Raw genomic sequence first — 13,534 nt, forward strand, 5'->3', positions numbered from 1 at the left:
CCTTGATTCTTCAGGTGTCCACAGCAATGCTGCCTCTTCAGAAAGGCCTACTCTGACCAGCCTCTCTAAATGACCTTCCTCCCTTTGGATTCTGCAAGATGACTCCCTGTTTGTTTTCCTCATAGCACTGATTTCAGCTTGTAACTTAAATACATGCTTACTTTTTGTTGTCTGCTTCTCTCATGAGAAGAGAAAAGATCCACATGGCCAGGAATGTTGCCTATCACATAGTAGGGCATACATATCATAAATAATTGTTGAATGCATTACTTACTGTTTTAATGTGTATTCGTTATTCCAATACATGAATACAGATAAATCTCCACACACCCTCAGCCTCCACTGGCCACTATTTTGACTGTCCTGTTCATTGACTCTCCTGCCAAACCTTTGGTTACAGAAAGTTGGCACTGAGAAGAGGATTTCTTTATGGGTCATTTTTCTAAAAATTGATGCCTGAATGAAAAGGGTGAATGGTTGGCCAAATTCATTTATCAAGCAATGCAAGAATGCTACATTGCAGCCCAAGAGGCAGGTTCATTTAGGTATCCAGCAAGTACGTTATTGCATAAGAATAAACTTTCCTTATCTCCATTCTTCAGCTGCATTTTCAATTTCTTTGAAAATGGTCTCTTCCTTCTTAAACTTACTCCAATAATATCATACATAAATCTGAACATACAGCTCACTTGAATACAAATCAATTATGGAAACAGAAATGTTAACAAGGCATGAGGGGCTCGCCAATGGAACACATAACCTTCTAAGGATAAACATTCCAATTATTTTCCTCTAATTACAGGTTTCAGCTGGGCTGAAACAAGACTTGACTGCCACATGCTTGTGCAATTAGAGAAGTAGCTATCCTTTCTCTTGGATCATCAAAGACTACCTGTCTCGAAGTAAAATAAACTAGTAAATTAAGTTAGACAATACTTTAAACATAACTCTTACTAATGTCATGATTTATTAAATTAAAATATCTCAGGCCAACTAAAAATGAAATAATGATAGGCCACAATACATACTATGAGGTTTGGGACCCAGTGGCCAGAGCCAGATCTTCTTCTTGCCTAAAAGCCCTTAGCTCTCTGGACTGTCTGTGAAAATCCTACACTTGCTCCACGTTCCATGTCAAAAGTCCTCTGGGCAGAATTCCTTAATCCTCGCTCCTGGTTCCTCCCACTGCATGATACACCAACCAGTGCTATACTGCTAGCTCAAAGAAGACGAGACTTACATTTAATGTACTTGAACGTCTCACTGTCCAGTACGACTCCATATGGAATCAGTGAATAATCACAGGCAGCTTCACATGGTTATACAGCTGAACACTCATCCTGAAAACTGAGCGCAACTTTCACTAGAGCAAAGAAAGAGGTGATGTTGTTCTGGAAGCCTAACCCTCCTTTCCCAGGACCTGGACCATAGCCTCTCAATCAGGGTAAAAAAAGACACACATTCTTAATCAATCTGTACCTCTTTCTTTTAATTAATACAGCTCTTGTTATCCTAGCTCCACAGAGCCTCATTAGTGGCTAGGTGACAGTCATGCTAACGCCTTCCTGAAAATAAGAGACGAAGACTGCCTATTTCCTTACCTACTACAACTACGCTCTGTGAGACCTTTCGGAAATGCTTAGAAGAATACATGTCAGTCTCCCTTCCCATCTTCTGGTGAATACAGACACATTGAATTTTTTCTTTTTTTTGAGCTGGAGTCTCACTCGGTCACCCAGGCTGGAGTGCAGTGGTGCGATCTCGCCTCACTGCACCCCCCACCTCCCAGGTTCAAGCAATTCTCCTGCTTCAGCCTCCAAAGTAGCTGGGATTACAGGTATGCACCACCATGCCTAGCTAATTTTTGTATTTTTAGTAGACACGGGGTTTTACCATGTTGGCCAGGCTGGTCTTGAATTCCTGACCTCATAATCCACCCACGTCGGCCTCCCAAAGTGCTCGGATTACAGGCATGAGCCACCGTGCCTGCCTGACAAATTGAAAATTAAAAAAATACATACTTGCACATGTTTTGTGTTGCTCAGTGATGACAAGTTTAGATTATTTTTTCAAAAAAGGAGGATTTCTTACTAACAACTGTACATGTCTAGTTCCAAGTAGATGAAAAAATAATTTTTCTGACTTGTGACAAAACCAGTGGGTCACATGATTTGTGTCCATTGTATCACATAGTGTAGACATGGAGGGATAGGTTACATGAACATTTTCAAACTAAAGTTCATCCTTGGACTCACAACCAAGATATTTTGCCTAACCAAGAATGTAACTGAGTCACAGTAATACTTTGTTTTTACAGACTATGTTCTTAAGATGCTTAACATGCCTTAGCAATGTCATATCACCTTGTAGGGAGCCATGACCGGGATACTATTTTTAATTAAGTGATGGAAAAACAGTATAGGCATTCAGAAGGTAGATACTGTGCTACATACTTCAAATACATTATGTCATTTAGTCCACATGATAACACTGCAAGATCGTATTATCATTTCCATTTTATAGATTAGGAAACTGACTCTTGAGAAACAATTGACTTTCTATGATTCTGGAGCCAGTAAGTGGCAGAGCTAACTTGGAAATCCAAACACATTGGCTAGAAAGACAGCAGCCCTATCCGACACAGATGTGTAGAAATTCACTATTTCGAGAAATATATCAACCAAATCATATGAGTCATCAGGACCAAGTAAGAAAATAGAGTTATTATTATCACTCTGTAATCAGACACAAATTAGAAATAGTGGGCATAAGAAAAATTTAGACAGGATTTAAAACCTTCATGATATTTTTCAATCTATACATATCAAACTAGTCCAAGGAAGATTCTATCAGAAAAATTTCAAGGACACCATTAACACCATCTTTCAGGTTATTTCTACCATGCTAAGACATTTTGCTAATTACATGAGTTACTTTTAAAGGCTTAATAAATTAGGCCAGATTATCGTTTACTTTTTTTGGGGAAACTGTTCTTCCTTCAAAAGCACTGCTCTGAAGGGAACTGTCAATCCTGGTAATGCTCTGCTCTCACTTCAGGATCAGGTTTGTGAACTGCTAAGCTAACCACAGTACCACCAGGGCTGATTCAGAGATGGACACAATTCATTCGGCGTTCCTCCCTGGCACTTTTGCAGATGGATATGGAAACTGCTCTCTTCTCCTGGGTTATGAGAATATAAGCCATGGCAGTGGCTGACAGCTAATGAACAGCCTAGGTTGCAAGTTAAAGCTAAGCTCCAGAGGAGTGGTAGGTTGGGAAGAAAGGGTGAGAGAAAGAAGAGGAAAAAGAAGGAGAAAGAATAGAGACAGGACGTTTAAAAAGACACATGGATCACGGAAGAGACAGGTACAGACACACGCGGCTGACTGACCCCACTCACAGCAGGCAGAATTCTGCATTCAGGCCTCCCACAGGCAAGTTCCACTTTCGCCCTTCTGAGGTTTGACTGTCTAAACAAATAAAATCTCTCTCTCTGTCTCTGTCCCTCTCTCCTTTTGCTTTGAGGTGTTCAGAACAGGGATTTTATTATCTACAATGATCAACTCAAGTTATGCAAGAAAACATGTTTCATTACTTTACTAGGCTAAGTTCTTATTTCCATGTCTGCGCAATGGTAATGATGCAACAAGTCAAGTCAGCAAATACTTCTGGAGACACAAAGAGGGGAAAGGCGGTGTGGCCCGTGACAAGTGAGGGCTGTACCAGATATGAGGACACTCATCCCACTGAGAAAGACCCACACTGAGTGGTTCTTAATTAAAAATAAAAAAGACCAGCATGCAAATATCTAAAATTAATGGTATCAAATCGACATATTGTTAGGCAGTATAAGATTAGCCATTGAAGAAAACAGGCTGATAGTAAATAGTATAGGAGTACAGAGGTGAGAAATAGGTTGGAGAACAGCATTCCATTTTAAGTATTTGTAATTCCGCTTGCGGTCCTACTCGCACTGACAGTAACGGTACAAGAAGTTTCACACTCTTAAATGACCCCACTGGTATTTCCTATCCATGTCCTGGGGCATTCAAAACATTTCTGAAATAGTTTTCCATTTAACTATAGAAAATATAATATAAAGTTTACACCAGGCCAGGTGTGGTGGCTCACGCCTGTAATCCCAGCACTTTGGGAGGCCGAGGTGGGCAGATCACAAGGTCAAGAGATGGAGACCATCCTGGCCAACATGGTGAAACCCCGTCTCTACTAAAAATACAAAAATTAGTTGGGCGTGGTGGCGCATGCCTATAGTCTCAGCTACTCAGGAGGCTGAGGCAGGAGAATCGCTTGAACCTGGGAGGCAGAGGGTGTGGTGAGCCGAGATCGCGCCACTGCACTCCAGTGTGGTGACAGAGCAAGACTCCATCTCAAAAAAAAAAAGTTTACACCAAAGTAGGGCACAGGTGTGCATTTGGGCAGTCAGATAGGGCGCCAAGGGCTCTGTGCTTGCTTTAAGGCTTTGCTGTCTTGAAATTATTAATTTTTATACAAGAAATTCTGCATTTTCATTTTTCACTGTTTCCTAAAAATTACATAGCTGGTCCCTCACTAAGGAAAGGAACAGGACTGTTGTGCAAACAACTCCAACCAATGGTTTTCCTTTTCAAGCAATCTGGTTACCATTTCCCAAGAGGGTAATAGATTTTGGAAGTCAAAAGGCAAAGCAGCGCTCTCACCTGCCACGTGTTCTTCCTTAGCCTTTTATTAAAAGCAAATGATTTAGAAAACTAAGTCTGCAGTCAAGAGCACTTGTAAACTGCCAATTCACAACACTGCTCACATGAATGTCAGGTCACCAAGTGTGAACCCAAAGCCCATCACATAGTTTTAGGATATGACAAGCACAGGATAAAGAATTTTAAAAACGGATCTGGCTGATTTTATGAGATACTTAGAGAGTGAAGCAAAGCTCATTCTGGGCATGTCAGCTGCACACAATGCCACCAAACAGTGGGTTGTTGTTGAAAATGTCATCTAGAAACAGTTCTATCTCATGGAGCGTGTGTTAGATGGGACTCTGAGAATGCTGTCGTGGGGCATGTATTAGACAGGGTTGTGAGGATGCTTAGGGAGCAAAGCAGCTGAATGAGTCCATCTCAACATTTTCTCTAAGTAAGCATCTCACCAGCTTATATTCTGGTCTATGCCAGCAGAAGAAAGCGAGAAGGAGGGTGTCCAGCATCCTTGGCCTAGGACCTCCACGACAGGATCAAGCCATTCTCCGACTGCGATGCACTTGCTTACGTGATGTGCATTGGACCAGCTACTCCAAAGCGACAACGTCATCAGTCCTGTCTTGTTGATGTCTAAAATCACACTGTCTACACTCCCATTGAGGACTCTCATCTTTTTTTTTTTTTTTTTTTTGAGGCGGAGTCTCGCTCTGTCGCCCAGGCTGGAGCGCGGTGGCGCGATCTCGGCTCACTGCAAGCTCCGCCTCCCGGGTTCCCGCCATTCTCCTGCCTCAGCCTCCCGAGTAGCTGGGACTACAGGCGCCGCCACCACGCCCGGCTAATTTTTTTGTATTTTTAGTGGAGACGGGGTTTCATTGTGTTAGCCAGGATGGTCTCGATTTCCTGACCTCGTGATCCGCCCGTCTCGGCCTCCCAAAGTGCTGAGATTACAGGCTTGAGCCACCGCGCCCGGCGAGGACTCTCATCTTAGATATGATGAAAATCATCGTGCAAGGGGAAACACGACTCTTTTCATTTTGAACCTTAGTGTAAATAAGTTTCAAACCCTTTTCTAGGGGACCAGGTTTAGATTAGAGGTAAAAGGAGGAAGGTAGGGACTTAGGGAAGGGCAGGAAGGGAAGTTCTGTGTGATGTGCTAAGGTTTAAGAAAAACCTTCCACTTTACAATTTTCTGAACTGTGCAAGCCTTTTTTGGTAAATATCACTTAATATATGACTTAGTCTGAAGGAAAAGAAGAGTGATTCAAATACACTTACTTTTAAGCAATTATCTCTTCTACCCCACCTGCATAGAAATTTCACTAAAAGCTCTCATCTTTTATGTTAACACCTACTGATGCATTTGGAAGTAGAATAAGCTCATTATCTTTAAAGTGCAAGTTTAAAGTGTTTTCCTTCTGTTCAAGCCATTTTCTTTTTCCACCTACTATTCACTGAGGATAGTTTCTTCTGTGACACACCTATGGATCTAAATAATTAATTATAGGAGTAAGTGCAAGTCTGGCATAGTTTACAGGCTCAATAAATGTTATCAATTAATTCATCTAATTTAAGGAGGTATCAAAATCGAATTACAACTGAAAGCAAGGTGAACAACCATGATATCGTGTATAAGCAGACCAAAGTGAAGACAATAAGCAGAAAACAGCAGAATTTTGTGAACAAAATTTCTCAGGATGTAAGTTTTCTTTTTTTTTCTCTTGTCTTTTCTTTTCTCTTCTCTTTTCTTTTCTGACAAAGTCTTGCTCAGGATGTAAGTCTCTCCTCTCCTCTCTCCTCCTCTCCTCTCCTCTTCTTCTCCCCTCTCCCCTCTCCTCTTCTGACAGAGTCTTGCTCCGTCACCCAGGCTGGAGTGCAGTGGCACAATCTCAGCTCACTGCAATCTCCGCCTCCTGGGTTCAAGCGATTCTCCTGCCTCAGCCTCCTGAGTAGCTGGGATTACAGGTGCCCGTCAAAACGCCCAGCTAATTTTTGTACTTTTAGTAGAGACAGGGTGCCCTCGCCAAGTTTGCCAGGCTGGTATCGAACTCCTGACCTCAAGTGATCTGCCTGCCTTGGCCTCTCAAAGTGTTGGGATTACAGGCATGAGCCACCGCTCCCATCCCACAGGATGTAAGTTTTCTAAAGATCTAAAGTAAAGTTACTGTTAGTGATGTTAGGAAGCATACGAATTGGTTTGGCATTATGGCTTGCTTTATAGTATAGCTTCTGTTTCCCTTTATTTTCCCACTAGACGCAGCTATTTGGGGATGCCACCCTGACAGGGCTAGCATTCTTCATGACTTAATATGTAATATGCCTCTATGGAATTTCATAATCATGGAGACTTTATTCCATATACTGAAGAGGGGACAGTCCCCTTCCTGAAAAGATTTATTTTAGAAAGTATCACACAATTCTACAAGAATCTTGAAAGGTCTTTTAAAAAATATTGACATCTGTGTTTCTTGGTGATATCTGGATGAAATTTTGATATGAGTGGTAAAATGACAATAGCCCACGAACTGAGCAAACTATTCCTTTTACCCTTACAGCCTTTGCTATCTGTTCTTTGAAGTGAGTGCGTCTGCCATTGCAGCAGGGTTGTTCAAGCCTTCTTACGAGGTCACTTTGACATGATTTCCTCCTGACAGAAGTTGTGTCACCTGACAGTGGTCCTGGCAAACCAGCACCCCAGCTTCTCTCTGTAGCGTCCCAGCTTCTGTGCTGACTCTTCTTATTAAAACTCCACATTTTGCCAAATGTCAGCATCCTCCTCAACTTGCTACCCCAGGTTGAGGGCCATCTAATTTTTTATTCAGGCTATGAAAATTGGCAACCCCCGTGGTGCCACACCTAATAAAACACCAGTTTTAAAATGCCATCGTGCAAATGAAAATACCTACCTCTCTTGTAGAAGAAGTTTGTTCTCTTTCTTCCAGAAGTCTTTAAAGTCAGAGCTGAATTCATGCCAGATACTGAAGAAAGCATTTGGGGACACCTCCTTCTCTCCAAGTTTTGGTTTCATGAAGAAATACGCCGTAGTCTCCAAAAAGCTGTCAAAGCATACACACGCAAGAGCATAAAAACCATGATTACTTTCCAATATGGGATAGCCTTTCTCTATCCAAATGCTGATTTTATTCATGCACAATTATTATTACCAAGAGGACTCAAACTCTTCAAGCACCAACATTGGCTCTCTTATGGTTTAATGTTAAGAGTTTTGGATACAGATAGTAGCAGTTGACAAGAATCCTCCAGGTACTAATAACTACCCCTTGACCAATTCTATTTCAAAATTAATCACTCTGTGTTGGACACACTCCAGAAATGAACTTGTCATCAAGATGAGACATATTGAAAGTGGTGGGCCTATACTTCCTTTCTAAACTCTAAACAAATGAAATATCAACCAAGTGTCCCCAAACTAATATGTAGTCCATATTTATATTATATTGCTTGTACACTAATTGCCTTCCTACATTGTTAGAGGGAATAAAAGCAAGAGTCCCAGGAGATGCTGACAAAGTCTCCCGTCAGAGACCACAGTGCTATTATTGAGTAGAGACCAATATGGCAGCCAGCACCGTGACAGTAGATTGCTCAGGGCCAGTTTTCAGAAGGTGACACTCAGAGGCTGCTTAATATTACAGCTATATGGAGCTCAGAGAGTTTCAAAGTGGTTATTTGACAAAGAACATACCACTAGTAAATGGTAGGTTTCTGACTTAACAAAAGTCTTCTAGTGCCATGAGTGATGCCCTGAGAAGAATCCTGACCAATACAGTCAATAACGCTGAGGCAAGAGGACTGGTTAGAGAAAAGTCAGAGATGCTGCAAAGGGGTGGCACGCAAAGAAGCTTGTCTTTATTTTTTCTTTCTTTGGCCTGGGGCCAGCACTATTTCTGCTCTACCAAAACTCAAGTTTGATCTACTCTGAAGTAGAAATATCAAAGGCAACTTGATTTTGCTCAGTGACAAAAAGTATGTATGTATACATATATATACATATATACCCTAACATATACACTTACACATATCTCTGTGTGTATTCAGCTTGCCATAGCTGATTTCAAATGTCTATTATGAAAAACAGTATGAGCATTAAAATACTGAGTGTTTTTTTTTTTCTTTTTTTGAGACAGAGTCTTACACTGTCACCCAGGCTAGAGTGCAATGGTGCAGTCTCGGCTCACTGCAACCTCCACCTCCCGAGTTCAAGCGATTCTCCTACCTCAGCCTCCCGAGTAGCTGGGATTATAGGTGCCCACCACCACGCCTGGCTAATTTTTTAAAATACTGAGATCTTTAAGTTGAGTTTGCTCAGAAGGTAAAAGAGTTAGAGCATCACACGTAAAAACAAACATTCACAGCTATGGCTAATCTGCTGTTTTTAAGCTTGCCTATGGCTGTCTCCGAGCAGCAAGATTCCCAGGATATCAGCTTTTGAAGTTCTAGGCAGAGATGACAAGACTGATTTGATCAAATGTGTGGATCTCAGGTATTATATTTTTCTCCTTAGTTAGCCTACTAGAAAAATGACACAGTATGGTCAATTAAACCTGAGAAAGAGTCAGGCTGTGAAGTGGATATGCAACGTGAGAATCTGGCTGCCACGAGCTATGGTAGTGACATTAGAATGCATCTAGCGGAATGTGCTGACGGCGTCAGAACTGCCCGGAGAGTAGATGGCAGAGAACACAATAAGACATATCTGGGTCATATTTTATTATAACTGATAACAGAAACACATACATGCCTTCTGGGAAAACTGGTCATTTTCCTTATATACCTAAAAAGAATGTACGACCTGTTAGGCTGAAGTTAGGTCTCAAGTCTTTTCTATCCGTTTATTCATTCTCCTCATTGCTCTGGTCTTTGAACTTCATAAAACTTATTACAGAGCAAGTCCATCTGTTTGGGTAGCCATATGTAAGTTGCAATAGCTAGTTCATCCAGTCAGCTATCTTGCAGCATTTTGAAAGTTTTATCACTAGGTCGCATGGTATCAAAAGCAAAGAATGTAAGATTTAGAATGAGATGACAAGGAATATTGAATCCTACCTCTATGACCAGCTATATGAGCAAACCGTTTAACATCATTGTGCCTCAGTTTTTCCACTGTAAAACAGAGATTATCATAAACAGTTGTTTTGAAGTCCAATGGGTAAAAATGAATTGCCAAAGTATTTGTTGAATGTGTCAACACAAAACAAATGTATTTTATATTACATATGTTATATTACATATGCTATATATTTTATATTGCCTATTAAATAAATATAAATATATATTTCCTAAAAATATTCTCTAAATTATAACTAACTCAACTGGGGCTGATTTATGAACAGATTCTCAGGTGATCATGTTCTCTGAAGAATTTTTTTTTTTAGTTACCAGCAGGCACGAAAGCTTCCGATACTAGTGATAATCATTCTAATTATTCAATAATTTCTTCTTGGCTCTGTTATACAAAGCACATAGATTTAGGCAGGTAATTTAATTTCTGAGCTTCAGTTTTTTTTCATCTGTAAGTAGAAAAAAATGCCTGCTTTTCAAGGTTGTCATGAAGATTAAGTAAAAGTACCTTGCAAGTTATAAACTGAAGTAGTAATATATGTATTCACCTTAGAAGAGGCAAAAATTTTTCAATAAAAAAATTGTTCTTTGTGTAAAACTTTAAGAACATGTTAGCCAAATGAGTATCCAACAATTGATTTAAAGTCAAATGTGAACCTGATTACTGGCATGAGTCACAATAAAAAGAAACTTTTGTCGGTAGCTATTTCTTCGGATGTGGCCGTGGTGAAAGAATAAGTGTACCTGAGTATGTGACGTAGAGTGTCTAGAAGAATTATCTGAGGATCACGAGTGCTGTCTCAACTGTACACTGCCACCCTACTCCCTGAAATAAAGTGTAAATACTTAAAAAAACAAAAAAAAACAAGCAGCCTGTAATCCCAGCACTTTGGGAGGCTGAGGCGAGTGGATCACGAGGTCAGGAGATTGAGACCATCCTGGCTAACACTGTGAAACCCCGTCTCTACTAAAAAAAAAAAAAAAAAAATTAGCCGGGCTTGGTGGCAGGCACCTGTAGTCCCAGCTACTCGGGAGGCTGAGGCAGGAGAATGGCGTGAACCCGGGAGGTGGTGCTTGCAGTGAGCCGAGATGGCGCCACTGCACTCCAGCCTGGGTGACAGAGTGAGATTCCATTTCAAAAAAAAAAAAAAAAAAACAGAAAAAACAAACAAACAAACAAACAAATAAGCAAATAAGAGGACAATAATTTCTACAGATTATCAAGGTATCTTTTATGCCAGAGGCATTTTTGGTTATATAATCCTGTCCAGCATTAGGTAGCCCTCAGCAAATTCAAACTTGCATAACACGAAAGGGACCCATTTGGGTGGTGTGTGGGAAGGGTAAACTCCATCTTTTCTGAATTGTTTCCTTCTTTTAAATCTGAAACCAGGAGGATCCCAGCCACCATACAGCAACACGGGATTCACTACAAAAAGACAGACACTTTACCTAGGACCTTCCTTAGTACACAGGCTTTTCTGTGAGACTCCCTCAAAATGACCCTGGCACATGAAGAGGTAGTAGTTAAAAGATGTGCAGTTATTTAAAAAACATGCAGTGATTATAATAACAGATAACTCCGGATGTCACTGAAAAATCAACATCCCTCTGTTCTGGACTCTCAAAGGGTTCTTTTTCAAAAAGATCAACACCACGCGTCTTTTGCTACAAACATCAGACAGTACAAACATACTTCTCGGCAATGGAATCAAGGTACCTGCAGAGCTCTAAAATGACAGCTACAGAAACAGAATCATGTTGGAATTTCTCTGAATCCCACACAAAAATGGAAAGAGCAACTAATATTAAAAATCAGAGCTAACAGGAAGATATCTACAAAGACCTAGGTATCTAATGTCCCCAACAAAACTCAAAATTGGCCGGGCGCGGTGGCTCAAGCCTGTAATCCCAGCACTTTGGGAGGCCGAGACGGGCGGATCACGAGGTCAGGAGATCGAGACCATCCTGGCTAACCCGGTGAAACCCCGTCTCTACTAAAAAATACAAAAAAAAAAAAAAAAAAAAAACTAGCCGGGCGCGGTGGCGGGCGCCTGTAGTCCCAGCTACTCCGGAGGCTGAGGCAGGAGAATGGCTTGAACCCGGGAGGCGGAGCTTGCAGTGAGCTGAGATCCGGCCACTGCACTCCAGCCTGGGCGGCAGAGCGAGACTCCGTCTCAAAAAAAAACAAAAAAAAAAAAAACAAAAAAAACAAACTCAAAATTACAGCTAAGGACAAACTACTCACGACATAACACCCACATAGTAACAACATCTGTAGAGGAGGAAGCAGAGAGAAGCAACAAGAAATCTCTCCTAAAAGCAGGAAGAACCCTCAAATTACAAAAAAGGTAACCTGAAAAGAGTCAGGGCTAACTTGAGAACTGTGCTGAAACAGGAATAAGTTTTACACAATTGAGTGCATGGAACAAAAGACAGGATGTATAGTAACTTCTGAAAGGACTGGAAGCAGTCTGGGCTGTATGAACTCTTAGTATTGACCCAAGAGAAACTCTCTTTTAGGGCTAAGCTCTGCGTTGAGAGAAAATGCTGAGAGTGGAATTCAAATTGTGCAGAAAAAACTCAAGAACAAAGAAAATAGAAAATGCAGGTAAAATGCACTTTTTAATGTGCAAAAGCAACAAAAGAGGAAACTCTAGAGCACGAAAGTTAGAAATGTTTTCCTCGTGCATCTATTCCTCCTAACACTTCAGTAAAATTAATTTCAAATAAAAATGAGCAAGATGAAAATACTGCAGTGGAAAAAGCTACGTAAACACACTAACCATAGCAAAGTTGGCCTGGTTTTATTATCCAAGTAGACTTCCAAGACAAAGAACATAACCAGGGTGTTATTTCATAATTATAAAAGCATCCACATTATCAAGAAGACATAACAATCCTAAAGATATGCATCTAATGAAACAGTTTCAAAATTCATGAAGCAAAAATTGCAGGACTAAAAGGAAAAAGAGACAAAATCACAATCAAATTGGATATCTTAACACCTCTTTCTCAGGAGTCAAGAGAACTAGATTAAAATATCACTAATGACACAGAATAGTTGAACATTATTATAAAAAACTGACCTAGTTGGCATTTGTATCAATATTCTACCAATCAATATTCTACCATTATGATCAATGGTAGAATATACAAGAGCACGTGAAATATTTATCAGCATAGACCAAATGCTGAGTCATAAAACAAGTCTCAGTAAATTTCAAACTGAAATTATACAGAGTAAGTTCCCTGAGCACAGGGGTATTAAATTATGAAAGAACAAAAATAATATCTAGGTAATATACAATTTGGTAATTAAGCAAACCTGTGATAAATAACTCACGGATCAAAAAGAAATGCTAACAGAAATGAAAAAACCATTCTAAACTAAATAAAAATAAAAACAAAAAAATCAAAATATATGGGATACAGATAAAACAAGTACTTAGAGAGAAATTGAACTTTGAAATGAATATATTAAAAAGAAATCTGTAAAATCAATTATTTAGACAACCAACTCAAGAAAATATAAAGGAGCAAATTAAACCCAGCTTAGTAGAAGAATAGAAATAATAAAAATGAACATGAAACAAAGAAATAGAAACTAAAACTTACAGAAAATCACCTCAGTCAGAAGTCGGTTTATTGAAAAGCTTAATGAAATTGATAAACCCCTACCCAGACTGATTAAGAAAAAAAAGAAAGAAAACGCAAAGTGTCAATACTAGGGATGAAAGCAGTCATCTTCACAAAT

The 13,534-nt window shown here is 40.0% G+C and overlaps 1 protein-coding gene across 1 annotated transcript in view; it reads right to left on the bottom strand.

Moving 5' to 3' along the window:
- Nucleotides 1–13,534, bottom strand: part of FMN2 (formin 2) — a 398,910-nt gene that overhangs the window by 31,449 nt on the left and 353,927 nt on the right. Inside the window, exon 16 of the mRNA XM_015127101.3 lies at nt 7,602–7,751. Within this exon, the coding sequence (XP_014982587.3) occupies nt 7,602–7,751 (150 nt within the window). The remainder of the gene's footprint in view (nt 1–7,601; nt 7,752–13,534) is intronic.

The sequence above is a fragment of the Macaca mulatta genome, chromosome 1 (assembly GCF_049350105.2).
Source record: "Macaca mulatta isolate MMU2019108-1 chromosome 1, T2T-MMU8v2.0, whole genome shotgun sequence".
In the NCBI taxonomy this organism is placed as follows: domain Eukaryota; kingdom Metazoa; phylum Chordata; class Mammalia; order Primates; family Cercopithecidae; genus Macaca; species Macaca mulatta.